Source organism: Epargyreus clarus, unplaced genomic scaffold, assembly GCF_041222505.1.
Source record: "Epargyreus clarus isolate Ecla_fem2 unplaced genomic scaffold, WU_Ecla_fem_2.2 ptg000019l, whole genome shotgun sequence".
Classification (NCBI taxonomy): Eukaryota; Metazoa; Arthropoda; class Insecta; order Lepidoptera; family Hesperiidae; genus Epargyreus; species Epargyreus clarus.
In genome coordinates, this window is record NW_027332227.1 from 16,395,678 (window position 1) to 16,416,196 (window position 20,519).

The 20,519-nt window shown below is 35.5% G+C and overlaps 1 protein-coding gene across 5 annotated transcripts in view; it reads right to left on the reverse strand.

Moving 5' to 3' along the window:
* The window catches only part of LOC140750491 (EGFR adapter protein), a 138,195-nt gene that overhangs the window by 43,319 nt on the left and 74,357 nt on the right, over positions 1–20,519 (reverse strand). For 3 of the 5 annotated variants that reach the window (XM_073084040.1, XM_073084042.1, XM_073084044.1), the window contains 2 exons: positions 19,648–19,725; positions 18,979–19,125 (listed from right to left, as the gene is read on the reverse strand). In XM_073084040.1, the coding sequence (XP_072940141.1) occupies positions 18,979–19,125; positions 19,648–19,725 (225 nt within the window). The remainder of the gene's footprint in view (positions 1–18,978; positions 19,126–19,647; positions 19,726–20,519) is intronic. The other 2 variants (XM_073084041.1, XM_073084043.1) reach the window with 1 other exon arrangement.

The following is a 20,519-nucleotide window of genomic DNA, read 5'->3' on the forward strand; positions in this document are numbered from 1 at the left end:
TTACTGCTTTAATAGGACAGAAAAGGGTGTGGCGCTAGCCGCTAGTGCCTCCTGAGTGAAACCACAAAAGATTCTACCACCTTTAAAACCCATCCTAGTTCGTTGTAAGTTTTAAATTCGAATTAGTGTTTTCGAGCTATAAGCGGCGGTTTAAAACAGTCTTTTTTAAATTATATAATTTATCGTAATTAAACTTGATGATCCATTTCAATACTAAATACCGTCTGCACTAAAAACTATTCTTAATTGAGAACTATAACCTCTCACCTTAACCTCTATGATCAAACCGGCGTGGGAGTTATTATTAGCCGTAGTATCGTATATCTACGGCACTTTCATTGATAAATCAATTAAACTACACCATTTATCATAACGTATCATAATAGATGATGTTATAGGAACCACTTCTAAAGATAGGAGCAATATGGTTTTACCGGGGAGATACTACTGTCATACCTATTTCTAGCGTGAAGCAGTTTTGCGTTTTAAGGATAGGGGGTTGACACCGGCTGATCTACATATGATGTGACCATCTCAGTCTTGGCACTGGCAACGCATCTGTGATTGGCTTTAGGTAGAATCCTTCCTCATCTATATGTAGTTGGTTTCAGATAACGGCAGTGACCACATAGCATAAGATAGACTGCATGTTCTTTTGTTATTTTTGCTCAAATTTCATAAAAAAATAAAATATTTGTATAAAACTACAACATTAAATAAAGTCATTGCTTAATTTAATTAAACAAAGATTCTAAAAATTGCTATCTGAGAACCGACAGGGAATAGAATTTCCAAAAATAAACAGGATTCTTCCATGGAACAAACAAAAGGGCACAAATTCAATAGAATTTTTTGTGACCGACAACCGTATTCGTGTTACCCGTTTACGGGAACAGGACGCCGTAAAACAGGAATAAAAGATATATTGTCTTAGGGCTGCCACCCGGTAGAGCAGTAAACATTTGTCTAAGATACGAGCTTCTTATTTAATTAGGACTTTATTGCATATTTAAGTTTTGGACTGAATGTGTTAAAGCTTACTTTTAGCGACTACTCAAACAGTGGTTCTCAATTGGTCGTGAAATTTTATAACTTGAACTTTATTTTCTTCATCTCAAGTAACTAAACTTTAGGGTTATCCATAAAATAGCATTTTTTTATTTTAAAATTTACAAAATAAATGCCTATTATGTTTATTTGTTAAGGATTGACCTTTAAATAAAATGTTTTTAAATAGATGCAGAATGAAATATTTAAAATTAAATCATGAAGCTTTTCCGATATATTATTTGATACTAACGTTCGATCTCTTAATTAGCGTATGACATTTATCTACACTATAGGTACTCATACATTGTAAATAGTTATTTTAATTATAAGGAGGCAAAAATCCAAACCAGCTCCATACAGACCAGAGGATCTGAAACTGACCAAAGATGCGTCGCGACTCCTGCCACACGCTTCCGCTAAAAGAACTGCTTCACGATAGAATTAAGTGTCAAAATTACTTTAATTGAAAATTCTTATATGACTATCAAACGATGATGCCCCTACCACACGTATTCGGAGGGCCTACCAAACATTTGCGACCGAACACGCGACGTGACTTGCTTGTAACAGGAACTTATCGCTTTACGAACTATTCAACAGGATAAATACACTTGGCTTTTATTAAAATTTCCGACATGAATATTTAGTACGTCCCATGGGTTTCGGTCCCATGGCTACTTATACTTTATCAAACTTTATTGAAACTGGTCCGAGGGGAAGACTATAATAACCGAAGTTATTTGGTTATTAAGTTTAAGGTTCAATTGTTGGGTAGGAAACAATATTAAGTCAATAAATTCGAAGTAAGCATAAATGATATTTAATTACTTATCTACGGTCCGGATTTTAAGTAACATTCTAAATTAATTCAAAATAAGCGTAAATGGTATTTAATTTCTATTTAATAGAATGGCATGTTGTATAAAAAATGTTTCCATTTGTATTGAAATTATTTGTTTTTCAGTACACGCGTAGCTATCGTCTTGTGGATGAATTTTCGGATTCCATTTTTTCAAAAGAATTCTGCGTACATTAAAAGAAGAGTCGATTCTTTATTGTATCTTAGGCATTAAAGAAGATTTGAGAAAAATCCTATGTTTGAGAATTCAACGCTACCTTTGAAAGTTATATAAAATCTACAATTAAGGCTATGAAATCTTATACTGAGCGGAGATAGCAATATGTTTACGGTGAAATATGCAATAGTCATATATTAGTAAACAATTACTAAACAATTATTAACTTCATACTAATTGAATGATTACATTGTTGCAAAATAACAGCACGATGGATGAATAGAATAGTATTGTTAATATTTACGTTCATTCATATTTCAAAAACAAACAAAATCAGGAGACAATAACAATTCACGGCATTGTTTCGACAGCTCAACTCCGAAACCGATAATGAAAAATCTTTATTTCCATGCAAAACCCATTCTTTGTCTCGGTTATGGGATAATAGCCATGATTAGCCGTCGCGTGCACAAAAGGCTGGCAGGCTCTTTAAAAGCATGGTTTATGAAACAATAGGAAGCACAGCAGTGAAAATGCGAACTGAGTAATGGGTTCCTTGCGGCGGCTCCACCAAGGTACCTTGTGAGTTACAAATGTAAACACTGCAATGTACTATACTAATTTGCAGCGTAAAAAAATGTAATGCAAGGTTTAATACAGATTTATATCCATTTTCGTTTGCAAAAATACGAAATTACTAAATAGGAAATATAACCTTTTAATTTATAACCGTAACTTCTACGGAACATTGATTAACCTAAGTGTAAAAAAATAAGTTACGCAACTCCAACCATAGGACCATGGTGTACGAATACAACCATTCTTGTTGAAAGAAAAGTAATAATATATTTCAAGAAACATCAATTAAAAAATCGGGTAAACAACGCAAGGGCCACCCAAACTCTATTGTTTATTTATAAACTACAACCATACTTGGGACATGTCCGGGATTTAAAAACCATGGGCAAGCAGGTAGTCCATGAATATAATATTAATTTTAAAATAATAGTTTTTCAATAGTAGTATTTGATTACGTTAAAGACAGAATGAGAAGACAATAAATCTTCTTGCGCCCCAAAATAAAATTGACGCTTAAATAATAATGAATGTCGACCAAACCACCTATAAGGCTTAAAATTGTAAAAGTTTCAACTTTTAAAATAGTTTTAAATTAAAAAATATAATAACATTAAAATAAAACGAGTTTTATACCTAATATTCCGATTCTGAGGGTTTTTTTTCAATCACTAAATTCGTAAGTTCTGTTAAGTAGACAGCTACAAAGTTACTAGTAACAGGAATCTCTGCTCCATATGGTTTAGTTTCTAGGCGGTCTTTTACAGTTTATGCTCTAGCTCTAGCTTTTATATGAATCGGGGGTTATATCTGAAGCCGATGCGTTTCCACACCCGAGCACTATCATAGTGCTCGGGTGTGGAAACGCATCGTTGCACATATTAAGCAAGATATCGGGCATTAGCACTCTTCCTTTGCCACTGAGACGCAACAACTGCTTCACGCCAGGAAGACGCATATATGAAAAAATAAGTACCTGTAACCGTACCGCTGGCTATACGACCTTACAATGTGAAGCACTAATATAACCGAATAAGTTGTCGAAAAAATAATTTTGATGAAAAACAGAGATATATGCCAGGGCGAAAATTGTACCCGGAATCGCGTGCGCTGCACACCGGTAAACACTACGAGTACACCGCGCAGGTCGCCAATGATGTAAGCATTTTAATTTATAAAATCTATTAACTAATTTTAAATAGGGCTTTATGATGTAATCAATCAAAATACTTCACGCTTTAAACATTAACATAATACTTATAATTTATATTACATCTGAAGATAATAGTCGTTGAATTTTGCTTCTTAACTGCCTGCATTTGGAAAAGTGGTGCACTATGGCCTTAAACCTATATTATCATTCATCCGTGTCAAGTAGCGAACTAGGAGTTCTTAAGTTAGTGATAAAGTTGTACGTACTACTACCATCTTAACCTACATACATATCTCATCTCACACAAAGTGTTAATCATATTAAATGCTATTAAATGAATAAGCTTTCCTATAATTAAATCTCGCAGTATGAATGATATCTGATATCAAATGATAGGCATGACCTACACATTCCATAACTAGTTTATCGTGTAAAGCGCCGCATTCCGGCGCCTGCGCAGCTCGGCGTCAGTTTCTAGCCTCTTCTTAGCCCTTTCTCTACATTTATCAACATCAATCATGTTATAAAATACACACGATTGTCATATAGATCTACGAAGTGTCTAAACTATGATACTTGTTGATAAAAAAGTGAAACAATTTTTGGCGCGATTTTACCCGGACCACTTTTGTGGGAGGTTAAGTAGACAGTTGACAGAGGTTGTAAGAAAAATACAAGCTGCCTCTACCGCTGAAATATCTAAAACACAATACCATATTTAAATATCGAACGCGAGTATGAAAACGTTGAAATTGCCCACTAAAGCTTTAAGTTGAACTTTAATGTAATGTAATAAACGGCTAGATTATAAATGTATATGTGTTGTGTATGTACTATATCTTGAGATTGTATAGATATACACAGGTTCTTAACGATAGTCTTCATTTTAATATCGGTTTAACTAACAACTAATTACTAAGCGGCTAAAAATAATAACAACTTTTTGCTATTAAATCGTTGGATTTCAAAACAGCCAAGTCTCAAGTGAAGCTTAATTATAACGACGAACAATGAAATACTTGAGTTTATTAACAAGCGGCGACAACTTCCTTTCGCTCATAAAAATGAGTGGCTCAATTCAAATCATACAACAATAAAGCTTATTAACAGGATAATAAAGAGAAATCGTGACAAAGATGCATACCAGAGAGGCTCCCACGTCTACGGCCACGGTCAGTCACACCTCACCACACAACACAGCACTGAACAAAATAATCAATCACACACGCAAATGACACTCGTGTAACAAGTTTCGTGGGCACACATCCACACGTCGGCGACGTTCGAAAGCTCGCTTGCGACTGGCTTGATTGGACCGAGCGGAGCTTGGATGGACCGAAGCATTGCGCGGCCAAACTCGTTTCACCTCTAGAGGGCGTTTATTTATCGATATTTTGGTTTATCGATATACAATTATTTAAAGTTTTTTATTTTACAATTACAAGTGACAGATTTGACAGTAAAATATCAAAACGTTTATGGCGCCATTTCGTGGTGTTAGCTTGCAAAGTGCGCTTTGTGTGTTGTGGATTTATTGAAAAAAATGACTTTTGGCTTTCTCCTATCGGACTCTGCTATATACCTACATTGTGAACTTGGCTATGTTTGGATTCCGATTACCTTCGTATATTTGTTAAATAAATAATTATAATTGCATAAGTTAATATAAAATGCTATGCAATAGCTTTACCGCGGCAGTTCCCGAGTGCCACACTTTTTTTTTTATTATATTACGTTGCCTTGCTTTTACCTTACTATGACTAATTCATTTAACAATTTGGAAAAGTCCTGTATATAATTCGGAACGGCCTCCATATCAAAACACAGTAGCGATTTATTCTACTAGTACTAAAAGACATGAGTTGCAGTTTTCCAAATAATATAGTTCCAACAGTCTACTAAATATCGATATATCAGTGTGCACCCCTAGCCTCACGCGGCACGACGGCAGCCGCAGCGCGCAGAGCCTTCACGGTTAGTGGCGCGGCACAATGGGAACGAGCGCGCGCGCACCTGTGCCGTATATCGGATTGTTTTTGCTCCTTTTTCGAGCGACGAACTTTTCTGCGACGGCGATCGGTTGATGACCCGAAGCTAAATTAACGAACCTTCGCCCCACACGATTTACATTCAATAGGGAACGTTTCGCGCTGACGTGGAGCGGACCCACATTATCTTGATTGTCTGTAATTCATCAAGCGACGTTTTTTGCAAGCGCAATCGCGAAACGACACATGTATGGGCTCGCAAGAGTTATGGCTCCAATAGAAACTGAAATACGCGAAGTTTTGCTCGCATGCAGCATCGGCAATCCCATTTGAAATTGAAATTTAATCACTGCCATACTTTACCCTTTAATGGTACCGATGAAGTATTTATTCCTTAAGAGAATGCTGTCTCAATCCGCAATACTACATTTAGTAGTAGTCAATCAAGATTGCAATTTTATCTTAACACACGAGTAGATGTTTGATAAGCCGAGACCTAATAACTGTCTAGTATGCTATGCTAAAAGTAAAACATTGAATTATCTATATTTAATACACTAAAATGTGTTTTTGGAAATATAAAATTCATAATATTAAAAATATTACGGATTCTTAGAACACGACTTATTAAATAATTATGCAAAATCGAACCAAAGTGTCACAATAATTTTGCTGTGCAGACTATTGCATACCGTCTACGATATTTTGACGTAAGCTCGCTCAAAGCTCCGGACTAAGCGAGCTTTGGTATGCGCCCTCGACGCAAGGCCGTGCGCGGTATGCGCCGCGCCTCGACATAATTCATACGAAATACATGCAGAATACTCCGTCTATGACATGTTCTGAGCGTTCCCCTGATTTCAACTGTTACCATTCTATTAACAACTAAGATGCGTAAAATACATAGATTGTTCGCTCCTAACAAGAAAGTGTAACCAGGTTTGAGAATTAAAATTGTTGCGTAAATAAAGTTTTGCCACGTCTCCCTTCTAAAATGTCCCTAAAATGTTTGAAATAGATATTAATTTATTACGTACATTGCGTAGTATTAGTTATTTATACGTAAAAAATGTTCTCTAAAAATGTTTTTATCTGTAAAAAAAATATAAAATCATCCTTTTGTGGGTTCATTCAATTTAAAGGCGTTGAAGTATCTAATTTATTTATCAGAGGTTAACAATAACATAAGTTATTTGATGATAGAAGAGTTATTTCAACGTCTTAACAAAGATTGTTAATATGAGTACAAAGCTTGTAGATCGCGATTGAAGTTGAAACCATTTGTAATAAAGTTAGTAAGTGGCATGTGCCAGTGCGTACAATCACATCAATTCGTACTTCACAATGTTCCTGTCTATGTGTAAATTGCCTCTAAGAAATACTAGTCGGCTAGAGACTATAGCATCTCACACCTAAATCCGTTTCGATCATAAAAAACCCCATATTTCAAACTTTATCTTGAGTATCTGTTACAAGTGTTAAAGAATCCATAAAAACGATCATTTCTCAAATAATCATGAAAACATATCACATCATAAATTCCTCCATCGCTCGCACGTACCATCACCGGGACGTTGATTGACCACTTGGAAACAATTTTACATCAGGGATGTTAGACTGCGTCAACGTAACCGAAACTGAGGGATATCCGAAATAAAAAATATCCGAAATCGAAACCGAAGCCGATATAAAAGTTTCGAATAAGTTATTTTGGATAAGGGCGAAGTATAAATTAAACTCTATTATGAAAAGATTTCTCCCGATCAAACAAACGCTGTTCAGTTACTTTACAAACAGAACGAAATCATTACCTCTTTTTATATATATATTTTTTAAATTTTCAATTTCTTAAAAATACGAAATCCGTCATCGACACTCCTAATCTATCGGATCCCAAACTATCGGATAATCCAAAATCATCCCATTTTCATAACCGTATCTGTAACCAACATAATATGAGCATTTACAGTAAATTCGTATTCATAACCAGATCCGAAGTTTAATATGTCTAACATCCCTATTTTACACGAAAGTAAGATTCGACGCAACATCTCAATACTAATCCGATTAGAGGCGATTGGTCGCATCAATCCGTCGCGGTAATCCGTCGGGTTACGGCTTAATACGGCGCGACCAACGCTTACAAATTTATAACTTTCATAAATTTATTAATGAACTCTCATATTTCGGTGGATATTAAATTATCACTTGCTCGTGAAGTTATTTCATTTCATTTGATAAGGTTGTTAAGATACAGGTGCCTAATTTCTATCGCTAAAACGTTATAGAAGGTGAACAGCGAGTAATGAAATGTGTATTGAATGTGATAATTCGTAATGCTAGTAATTACAAGAACTTATCAAAGAATAGACAATGATCAAGTTTTGTAAAACATAAGGTTAATTAATTTTATGCATGAAAACTCATTATATTTTCCTAAAAAAAAACGTTATGCAGCGTTGAAAAGTTATTTAATGTTCAAAACATTAATGATGTATAAAATACAGTTAATGAACAATTATTACTCATTTCAATAATGTATTAAAGAGAATCATAAGATCTTTAAAAAGCGTCTTCAACCAACCGGAATGTTCAAACTTGTTCAATAAAAGTATCAATGCGCGATGACTCTCTGGCTTTTATTGATTGTAAATAATCCATTAGTTTCAACTATCATTATTATTAGTAAAATCATTCGAGAAAGCTTTAAAATATTTTAATAGCATGTTAGAACTCCATTATAGTTGGAAAATTTAAGATATTTTCGGTTATCGGTTAGTACCTGCTTCCAAGATTGATTCCTAGTCAGGTAGACATTTAAATGACTATTAGGATTAACAACTTTACCATAACTATCATACGACATCATTTTACGCTAAGTCTAATAGATCAAACATACAAATATCTTCAATCACTTTAGTCTTAATGGCAATAAGTCTGCTAAATCAATCAGGACAGGAAATTCAAAGTGAGCGAATAAAATTGAGACAAATGACGGGAAATAACGTTGCAATTGGTGCCGCCCACCTTGATTACAGCGCTGCCGACGCGTGCTCGCGTGTGTGATAAGAGCTATGTAGTGGTGAAATGAATAATGGTTAGAAAAAAACTTTTAAAAGTAGGTAACATACACTATGCTCTGTATTGGCATAAACATTTGTATTGAAAGGTCTGTCAATGACCGCGAACACGATCGAATCCGCGTTCCAATTTTTTTTTTTTTTTTTTTTATGTTTATTATTTTAGTATTTCTTTTTTTGCAAGTTTTTTTTTTTTTGTTTTTGATATATATATATATTTTTTTTTTTTTTTTTGTTTGTTGTTTTTGTACATTAAGTGAACATGTCTAAAGATGCAAGTCAATGGGGTTGTTGTGAACTTGACATTCTCAGTGATGACTTTATAGAGTGCGCCATTTGCTTGAAATGGTTTCACTTGGAGTGCTTAGGCGACACTGATTCTAATACCCTGTGTAACCCATCCTGGGAGTGCCCTAAGTGCAGCATATTTCGACGTAGGCAGAGTAAAAATTTTACCAACCCCCCACCGTCCAGCTCCAATGTGACTGTCAGAGCATCTAAGAGGCAGGCTGTACACTCACCGCCCACTGTTGCAAACTCTTCTCTTATAGCTGTTAGCAACGTGGAAAATATTGTGCAAGAAATAGTCAAAACTGAATTCGACTCCCTAGTTACTAAATTGCATGCTACTATCACTTCTATCATTAGCTCTGAACTTCAGTCAATCACCCAAGACATCAAGGGCATGAAAGCCTCTGTCGAAAGTATACACTCCCAGTTCGAAATCCTCTCTAAACAAAACATTGAAACGAAACAGGAAATCTTGGACTTACAGGCACAAAATAAAAACTTGAAGTCGACTGTTGATGAACTCAAGCAGCGCGTAAATACTTTAGAGCAGAACGTGCGTTCGAACAACGTGGAAATTCAAAGCATACCTGAAAGAAAAACCGAAAACGTGGTAGAGATTGTTCAGCAATTGGGTAACGCAATAAATTGTGAAATTAAAACCGAAAACATTCAGAATTGCACTCGTGTTGCCAAAATTAACAGGACCAGCGCGAGACCGAGATCAATTGTGGTACAATTCAATAATTCAAAAATTAGAGACCAGTTTTTGGCTGCGGCAATAAATTTCAACAAGAAAAAGCCCATAGAGAACAAGCTTAACACTACCCACTTAGGACTGCAAGGCCCCAAATCTCCAATCTACATTGTTGAGCACCTATCTCCGAACAATAAGGCACTGCATGCAGCTGCTAGAGCAACAGCTAAAGACAAAGGGTTTAAGTACGTGTGGGTCCGCGGAGGGCGAATTTTTATGAGAAAGAGTGACGAATCAGACTATATTATCATAAAGGACATTGATTGTCTCAATAAAATACAGTGATCGTAGTTTGTTAGTTTACATACATAATATATAATCTGTTCTCAGTCGTAATACACTTTATTTATTTTTATGGATGTAAGAAATGCTAGCATAAGTTCTCTGTCAATATATTATCAAAATGTCCGTGGTCTTAGAACGAAAACCCACACCTTCTTTTGTAATCTTAGTAACTCGAGTTACGATTTGATAATACTTACTGAGACTTGGCTCAACAGTAACATTTTAAACGCTGAACTTTTTGGCGATAACTATGTTGTCTATAGAAAAGATAGAGAAGAATCAGTGACTGAGACGAAAAAAGAAGGTGGAGGGGTCTTAATAGCGGTTTCGAAATTGTTAAGATCTAAAAGACAATTTTCGTTTGAGACTAATAGTGAAGACTTGTGGATCATTATTGACATTGGTACACCAAAAAAGCCTTGCCCGATCGCGATTTGCGTTGTATATTTGCCACCTCCGGTACTACGATCTACCCTTGAGGCTTTTTTAGATAGTCTTTCGCGTATAAATGAACAAATTAATTATCATAAATGCGTAGTTGGAGATTTCAACTTGAGTAATATTGACTGGGGCTTGGCAAATAAATCAGATACATATCACACGTCTTCACTTAACCAGGACTTCTTAGATTTTCTTAACCTAAATAATTACAAACAATATAATTTTATCAGCAATAGCATGAATAGGATTTTAGACTTAGTACTCTTAGACTTTACATCTCAGTGTATTGTATCACGTGCAGTTGACGTATTATCGCCTGTGGATCCACTACATCCTCCCCTACACATTAATATAGCTTTTACATGTGAATCTAAAATGCTCTATAACGTACAATATACTCGCCATAACTTTTACAGAGCAGACTACCAGTTAGTAAACGCCTACTTAGCTAAAATTAATTGGGTTGATTTGTTTACTGGAGTGACTGATGTCAACAAACTGGTGGATTTATTGTATACAGTCATTAGGGAAGCGATAAATAAGTTTGTACCGGTCACAAGACAAAAAACCAATAAATATCCATCATGGTTCTCACGTCAGTTAATCAGGAGATTAAATGAGAAAAACAAGTATCGAATTAAGTACAAGAAGTTTAAGAACCCTTTAGATTTGATATCCTTTCAATTGTTGACAGAGCGTTGTGCTAAAATGACTACCGAATGCTATCGCAATTATTTGAAATCAACAGAAAACAAAATATCCATAAATCCAAAATACTTTTGGTCATTTGTGAAAGAAAGGCGTGGTGGTCGCAGTTGTTACCCAGCCACATTTACGGATGGCATATCTGAATGTTCCGAAGGAAAAGACATATGCAATCTTTTCGCTTGTCAATTTAATTCTATATATGAAAATACTAGCGACAATAATAGCGACTACATTAGTCCATTGAAAAGTTACATTTGGGTATGCATTTGTCAGAGGACGCAATTTTATTTTTTTAATGTGTAGGGGGGGTCAGTAGAAGCTTAAGTTCAAGTTTGTGGGGTCGGCACCCTTGTCCCCCGGCCGCCATCTTGGAAAAGGGGGTGCAAAGGGTTTTCGCGCTGTATCTCGTAAACTACTTACCCTACAGAAAATTTAATCAAACATAAAATGTAGCAAATTAAATTTCCTACAATTTTATTTCTATTACTTTTTATCGTCAAGTGACCAACAAAAAAGTTATAAACAAAAATAAATGAAAATTTTGTAACAAATTTCCTTTTGGAGGTTATAACTTTTTTTCAGTTCATTTTACAATAAAATGACATCACAGCAATTTTGTAGAGGGTTTTTCAACGAACAATTTCCTCTATATAATTGTTTCATTTTATTTATTTATCTAGGTTTTACAGCGCTCCAAACTTGAACGGATTCTCGAATGCTTATAGGGATGCAATAAAAACTAAAAATTAGGCTTACTTTTCTATCTATATTTTTTTTATTCATACAATTTATTATGATCTTAACATTCCTATGCTATTATTAAACTATGTTTGACCCTTTTACCCACCACCTATGAGGTAATCCACGGGCAATTTCTAGACAAAATAATGTTATTTATTATTATATATTGAAAAATGTCTATCAGTTATTATTTTTTCATTCTCTTCGATGGTCCAGGCTGCGAGAAAAAATCTGAATCAGTATCCGAGGTGAATTTTTGTAGTATAATGGGAGTTGGTATTGGCGTCATTGTCGGTAATTCATCTTCTAATTCATTTTCTTCAAGTAATGTTGATATGTCCACGATGTTGCTGCAGCTTTCACCACCACAATGGAGGCAAACTGGTGAACATTTAAGGCCTGCTTTTTGGCAACCGCACGCACTTCCACAATTTCCTTTGCATCTGCAAAAGATTAATTTCATAAGCTCGGGGGATGCTGGAGGCTTGGAAGCTTGGATTGGCATCCAAAATTTTCCATGCTTTTTCCAACCCCATTCTTTTGGATCACAATATTTACCGAGCCATAACTGAATCTGGTGATACACTCGGAAACTGTGGAAACGGGCTGCATCTTGTGTTGGAGGAAGTGAAGAGAGATTAAATGCTTTTTTTGTCACTGTCTTAGCAAATCGTTTGTATCGCAGAGTGTCTAGAGTATCGTCTTTATTTCCGCCATATAAAGAGACGAAAAAACGTTCGCCAACAACACTGAGTAACGATGACTCGACTTTCTCACTCATAAATAATTTAGTTCCACTTGCTAACTCTGGATGCTTCTGCAAATTTTTTATAAATTTGACTTTGCCCATGTTATACGCTGCTGACGTTGTGTCACATCCTGAGAAGGCATGGAGAAACAGTAAATTCTCAGCTATTACGTCGTCATATTTAAAACTTGAAGGACAGTACAATTGTTCGGACGTACGCCCTTTTGAAGGTTTTAAAAAAAATACATTTGTTTGATTCCTTCCTAATGCCGTCAGCAATACAAGGATGTCGATGTCTTCTGCTATGATTGTCACCGAATCATATGACTGTGATGCAGCAAGCGCACAACGGACGATGACTGCATCTGCATCCGATTCAGCCTGGTCGACAGTAAAATCCACCTCTGATAGAGTTACCTCATAGGTGGTGGGTAAAAGGGTCAAACATAGTTTAATAATAGCATAGGAATGTTAAGATCATAATAAATTGTATGAATAAAAAAATATAGATAGAAAAGTAAGCCTAATTTTTAGTTTTTATTGCATCCCTATGAGCATTCGAGAATCCGTTCAAGTTTGGAGCGCTGTAAAACCTAGATAAATAAATAAAATGAAACAATTATATAGAGGAAATTGTTCGTTGAAAAACCCTCTATAAAATTGCTGTGATGTCATTTTATTGTAAAATGAACTGAAAAAAAGTTATAACCTCCAAAAGGAAATTTGTTACAAAATTTTCATTTATTTTTGTTTATAACTTTTTTGTTGGTCACTTGACGATAAAAAGTAATAGAAATAAAATTGTAGGAAATTTAATTTGCTACATTTTATGTTTGATTAAATTTTCTGTAGGGTAAGTAGTTTACGAGATACAGCGCGAAAACCCTTTGCATCCCCTTTTCCAAGATGGCGGCCGGGGGACAAGGGTGCCGACCCCACAAACTTGAACTTAAGCTTCTACTGACCCCCCCTACACATTAAAAAAATAAAATTGCGTCCTCTGACAAATGCACACTAAGGCCTAAAAAATGTAACATTTCAATGGACTACATACACAATGACTCAAGGGAAAACACGAATACCTACCCCAATGATCAAGCATTCTATGAGGCATTTACCTCGCTATATATTAGTAGTAACTCAATACGAAAAGCTTTACTGTCTTTAGATGGCACGAAGGGTGCGGGACCCGATAGTATTCCACCATACTTCATCGTCAAATGCGCTGACAATCTAGTCACTCCTCTGCATCATATATTTAATGTCTCCCTTAAGTCAGGCATTTTTCCTTCACTTTGGAAGACAGCCAAAGTAGTGCCAATCCACAAATCTGGTGATATTCATCTTGTGAGCAACTATCGACCAATTTCCATCTTGTCTAGCTTTTCAAAAATCTTTGAATCACTAGTTTGTCGATTTGTCCATAAACATTTTGAGAAATACAGCAGTGATGAGCAAAATGGTTTCTTAAGGGGCCGATCAATTAATACAAACTTGGTGTCTTACATTGACGACCTAATTACATCGGTTGATAAAAGGAAGCAAGTCGACGCTATATACACCGATTTCACCAAAGCATTCGATAAAGTTGTTCACAAGATCTTATTAACTAAATTAAGTTCATATGGATTTGCAGGTGACATTCTCGATTGGCTGGGTTCATATCTGTCGGAACGCACTTTTTTTGTCGTGGTTAATGGTTTTAATTCTTATTCATGCAAAATATTATCTGGCGTTCCACAAGGTTCTCATCTAGGCCCAATTTTGTTTAATATATTTATTAATGACCTCCCACTTTGCTTTAATAATTCAATTCCATTGATGTTTGCAGATGACCTAAAATTGTATAAAGTAATAGACACCTGGGAGGATGTATTAAGGTTTCAGGAAGACATAAATGCTCTGGCTCGCTGGTGTAAAATAAATATAATGGAGCTTAACGTGTCAAAATGCTTTCATATCAAATTTACTAGAAAATTCCATTTCATTCCTTCAGTTTACTTCATTAATGATACGCAAATTTGTGAAACAGAAACAATTAAAGATCTGGGGATAAGTATTGATACCAAGTTAACTTTTGTACCACATATAGATTCAATGATAAAGAAAGCATCTAGAATGTTGGGTTTTATCATTAGATATTCCAAATTTTTCAAAAAAGCTTCAACTAAAATCATTATGTATAACAGTCTTGTAAGATCCACTTTGGAATATGGGAGTGTAGTTTGGCGTCCTCATTTTGCATCCCATATGCTTCGTATAGAGCGGGTACAGAAGAGATTTGTCAGGCATCTTGCGTATTCGTTAGGCATAAATAAAGACAAGTATTCTTATAAAGCGTCTCTAGATCACTTCAATATGTCTAGCTTGGATACTCGGAGAGATGCATTAGATCTTATCTTTTTATATAAATTAGTAAATTCTCAGATACATTGTCCGCGTCTTCTCTCTAAGCTCTCCTTTAGAATACCCGTCAACATGCCTCGCAAACCGATTCAACTCTTCGTACCTCCCCATTGTAAAACTAAATTGGGATCAAACTCTCCTATTGCAAGACTGTCCAAACTCTATAATAAGCGTAGTGAATCCGTCTGTGGATCGACATTAATAATATGTGTCTAGCTGCTTTTAGGAAGGCTGTATCTTAATTATAATTAGTGTTTCAATTTAATGTTTAATTTACTTGTACTATTTTTTTTTCTCTTTTTTGTGTTGTTTTATTTTTTGGTTTATAAAGTTTGTTATTCTATTTTCATTACCACGTTTAGATCTGTATTGCATGTGATGTTTACCTCTAAGTGGATGTACATTTATTGCTTGCATTGTAACTAGATTTAATTTAAAAATATGTATAATGTTACAACCGTTGGTGAACTTAATAAAATAAAATAAAAAATAAATAAAAATAAATAAAATTATTGATACTTATAATTTACGATTTTAGTAATATATTGAAATAACTAGCTAAGATTCTTGAGTTTACTAATATATTGCAGCCAATTTAAATTTTTCTGTATATTTTAATAACATATTTTGATGTGAAACATCTATAGCCGCACGTAAAACCGATTTCTGGCGTGGCGACGCATGCCGTGGCGACGCGTCGCCACGCTATACGATGGTATATATATACAGTCTATAGGCAGTAGTGTGTACGGTGTGGCGACGCGTCGCCATGCGGATCGTAATATTTTATTTTATCATTATGACATATTTAGTTCCTATCACAATATGTTATTTTCTGCATATTACTTTTACAAAATAATGTCGATGTTTCACATCTGCCAGGCGTCCCGTGACGGCTCACATTTTTTTTAGATTTAATAAGGATTTTTCGGCCAAATCTTCTCACAGTCGAACCATTTTAATAAATTGTAGGCAAAAAGTGGTCAGTACACACATTTTACAATCTATGTATAAATATATGTACAATTTTATATGCACCTGTTAGAGTAGGTCATTAACATTAACATGAACATACATAAAATTAGATTTAAGAACACATATCCGAGCACGATGATACTTAAAGTCCTATTTATCTCTACAAGATGGAATGGACACCGATCTTACAAGCTTGAATAACAAGTAGTTGAACTGTCTGGTGGAATAAGTGTCATTGGTTTTATCTCCGCTAAGGGCGATTGGTCGGCCCACATAGATTATTGCCTTATGGCTGGCTAGGGCAGGGCGTGGGCTAGCTGCGGAGGCTACATTAAAAGATTTAAATATATTTACGACAATAAGTCGCACTTCAAGTTAAGGTAACATATTTATTTTTATTTGACAAAATCTGTTTTATTTGTAAGATAAATTAAATATAGAGGATCTTATATCGATAATTACAAGTTCGGTTACGTTTACACTTTTACATCTTCACATTTACATTTTCAATGATTTTAATTTTTTTTATTACAAAATATTTTCACGCAGAAATTTTGTTATTTTATTATATTATTTTTCTTTGAAGGTGGATTTTTTTCCATCACTCATAGGTGACGATTGCAGACAAAGATATAATCTAGAAACACTTAAAAGAAATAACCAGAACTTAGAAAAATTAACCATAATAATTCTTAGGTACATTTAAATTGAGTTTTGAGACTTTATATAGAGAAGTAAATTTTCTGAATAATCGAGGAATGTTTATCGCCAACGTAACTGTGATCGGAGGTGGCGCCGGCGATAACTCCCGCCGACAACTTCCGTAAGAAGATATAGAATTTCTAGAATGGCTTGAAAATTCAAGAATCTTCAAAGCCATGACTTATAATTTTAGGCTCCAATGTGTGGGAGACGTCCACATAAAGAGCAATGATGATTGCGAAAATAAATCCGGTAGCCCCCTGGTATTTTAACTTTAATTCAGAGTAATTTACTTAAGATCATTAAATTTAAGTGCTAAACCTGAAATACTTTTCTCAAGATTTAAAAGATGAGGAATTATAATATGGTTGAGTTGTGTAAATATTTTCCAGGTTTAATTTGAGCAGGAGTGGAGCGTAACGGGCATTGTAACTGTCCGCGCGATAACTCTCCGACAGCCACTTCCCACCGCTCGAGGGAAACTTTCGGCGTAATACCGACTACAGCGCGCTTGATTGTTTGTGCCTTAAATTATGAGAGTGGTGGAATATCAGATAAATAGGGCCTTTGAGCCATCAATATAGGTGCTGAATTATTATACGAAATGGGTAAGTGTTAATCTTGTATTCAGCTATTTATGCAGGTATATTTCAGTGGAAGTAATGTTTCGGAAATTTGGATCTGTTTATCTACATTTGAAGCTGACCTGATAGCCGAGATATTGAATGCTATATTTTTTAAACAATTAATAGTGGATAGATATTTTTTAAAACATAATATTGACTATGTTAGATAGACCCTTGCTTAGCCACTGTTAAAAATTATGTCCATTAGCGTTTCAGATCTTATAAACAACAAACTTTTTCGCCATCAAATATAACTTTGTTTACTTTTCGACTCTCCAATTATTTTAAAATTATGACATGAAACGATGGACTCATTCGATTTCGCGCCTCAATTTACATAGAATTTATTATATACATATTTTCAATCCAAAATATTAAAATTTATTTCATTTAATGACAGTTAAACAGGTGAACCTCTCCGCTCGTACCTTGAACCACACGAGCGACGAAGGCAGACAGGGCAATATCCACCGATAGCATCAATAAGTCGCGGCGAGGCATCTCGTTCCGGTATTAACCGCCAACTAATATCGTGCCCGTGTGTACAGTAGCCACTTGACACCTCAAAGAGGTATTCAGTTATTGGGAATACGAGTAGCTTTGATTAATGCTGAGATGCTGGCGTGAGTTTACGCCTACGTAATGTAACTGAAATTGTTACTAGTAAGATAACCTAATTTCCATTTCGGTATACTTAAAATTTTTGAAATAATAATATTTCTGAGGGTTATCTTTATTGGTAATCTAAAAAAGGAACACCCCCAGTTCTCCAGCATAAAGTATTGTTTTTGAGTAATTTAAGGTCTTAGAATCAATTGTGGTTCAACTCCGGCGACGGCACGATCACAATTTTTCTGCCTTATAATCTATGTCTTATAACAGCAGTGTTTAACCCTGCTGTGTTCCAGTTTTTAGTGTAGAACGTGTGGTAAGGAAGACATAGTTATCCAAAGCTGTTCCAACTTAGCCCTCAGGGGTAGCAACACTTTTGTGCCGACTTCAGGTAGGATGTTCATCTTACCTAGGGTCATACGTCATATACATAACATACGTCCGTGGGCGGCAGTAGACACTTACCATCGGGTAGACTGTTCGTTTACTACTTCTCTAGTTTTTTTTTTATAATATAGGAGTAGCAGACGAGCATGCAGTCCACTTGATGGTAAATGGCTACTGCCGCTTATGGACATCTGTAATGAACCCCAGATAGGAATAGATATTCCTAACTGAGGTCGACCACAGATGCGCCGCTACCCCTGACTAAGTTGGAACGGTTCGTAAAATTATGTCTCCATTGTTAGCATTGCTGTTATAAGGCAGAAATAGGTGTGGCGGTGGTGCTGCCGGAGTCGAAACACAAAGGGTTCTTCGTTATTACAAAAATAAGAAATACACTGAATAACCGGTAGTTATATCAGAGACATATATGTAACCTCACCTGGTCAGGCGTATCAGTTTCGAAGGCGTGGCAGTACTGGTGCGAGGGCTCGGAGCGCGGCTCGCGCGCCACGAACGCGAACAGAGCGCGCGCCGCCTCACACGTCGCGTACGAGATGCGCCGCAGCGCGTGCGACATGCGCACGCTCTGAAACATGCATTATCATTACAATGTCATCTTAATAACACATCGAATTGAAATCATATTAGGTGGCTGTATCTATGTCTATATTTAGATGTCATTAGTATAATAATATAATATTGTAATATTATAACATTACAATGTCATCTAAATAAGATATCGAATAGAATTCATATTAGGTGTCTATGCCTATGTCTATACTATTATATAATGTTAGAATGTGATCTTAGTAAGATATCGAATCGAAATAATTTTAGGAGTCTAAATCTTTTAAAGCTCATGTGTTGTAAGTGTCATTCCGAAGTCGTGAATTTACTGAGTCCTGGCATAAAATTCAAACACAAACGTAAATTATGTTCTATTGACTTAATTACTTTGTTGGTTGAATCATACCAATGAAGCCGAAACCATTTACAATAAAACAAAATTTATCAAAATAACTGTTTTTTTTTTTAATTTATTTATCAAAAAGGGGATTATTTTTCTTAAGGACTTAGGTATAAGGGTAAAAACAGATGTAAAACATACCTGGTCGTCGGGGTCGCATACCTTGACCCCAGTAAGAGCGACCACCACGAGCACGGGCACCGCGCACGCGCTCTCCTGCTGACAATAACACCATATTATTAGTATAAATATGTACATGGAATATTTAATAGTAAACATTGTCAAATATACTCTTGAGTAATGCAAAACGCATAAAATATTTTATGTAATGTAATCTGGGTATTACATGTCTGGCATGTGTAGGGTTAAGATTCTTTACCGTCAGACATATATCTTTACATCAAGCAATCTATGTAACCTGCCCAATGTCTTACCTATACATAGAAAGAATTTTGGAAAATTCTGCCTCCTAGAAATGGTATTTCAGTGATTGAAGGTATAATAGGAATTGATTGCTTTATTAACTAGAGCTTTTATTCATATTCAAGAAAAGTAAGAAACACATAAATGTCACATGATAGGTTATTGTGACATTACGGCAGGTCAGGATTTCTAAAGTATAATCGCTCTGTCAAACAAGTCTGAGCTAGTTCCCGGTTAGTAGAAAAGACAACAGAAGTGAAGTGGACTTAGCAAGAGTTAATAAGCCCGACCGGCATTGTTCTGGGGTTATTGCAGGAATGCCGTCGAAGCCTAATCCGCAAATCACTGCCCGCTCAGCACTACACCGGCAACACAATGGGAATGATTAAACCTGCTCCCTGCGGCTTCTCCCTGCGGACTTTTTGCGTCAAACCACACATTGCTCTCCAACGGAATGACTCGCTCTTCACGACCACGACCAGAACGACTAACGACGTCGATTGAAATAGCCATCTTGGTAATGTAAGTGGTAACACTTACCTACTTACACTCATTGCATATAGTAAGCTATTGTACTATATACACAGTGT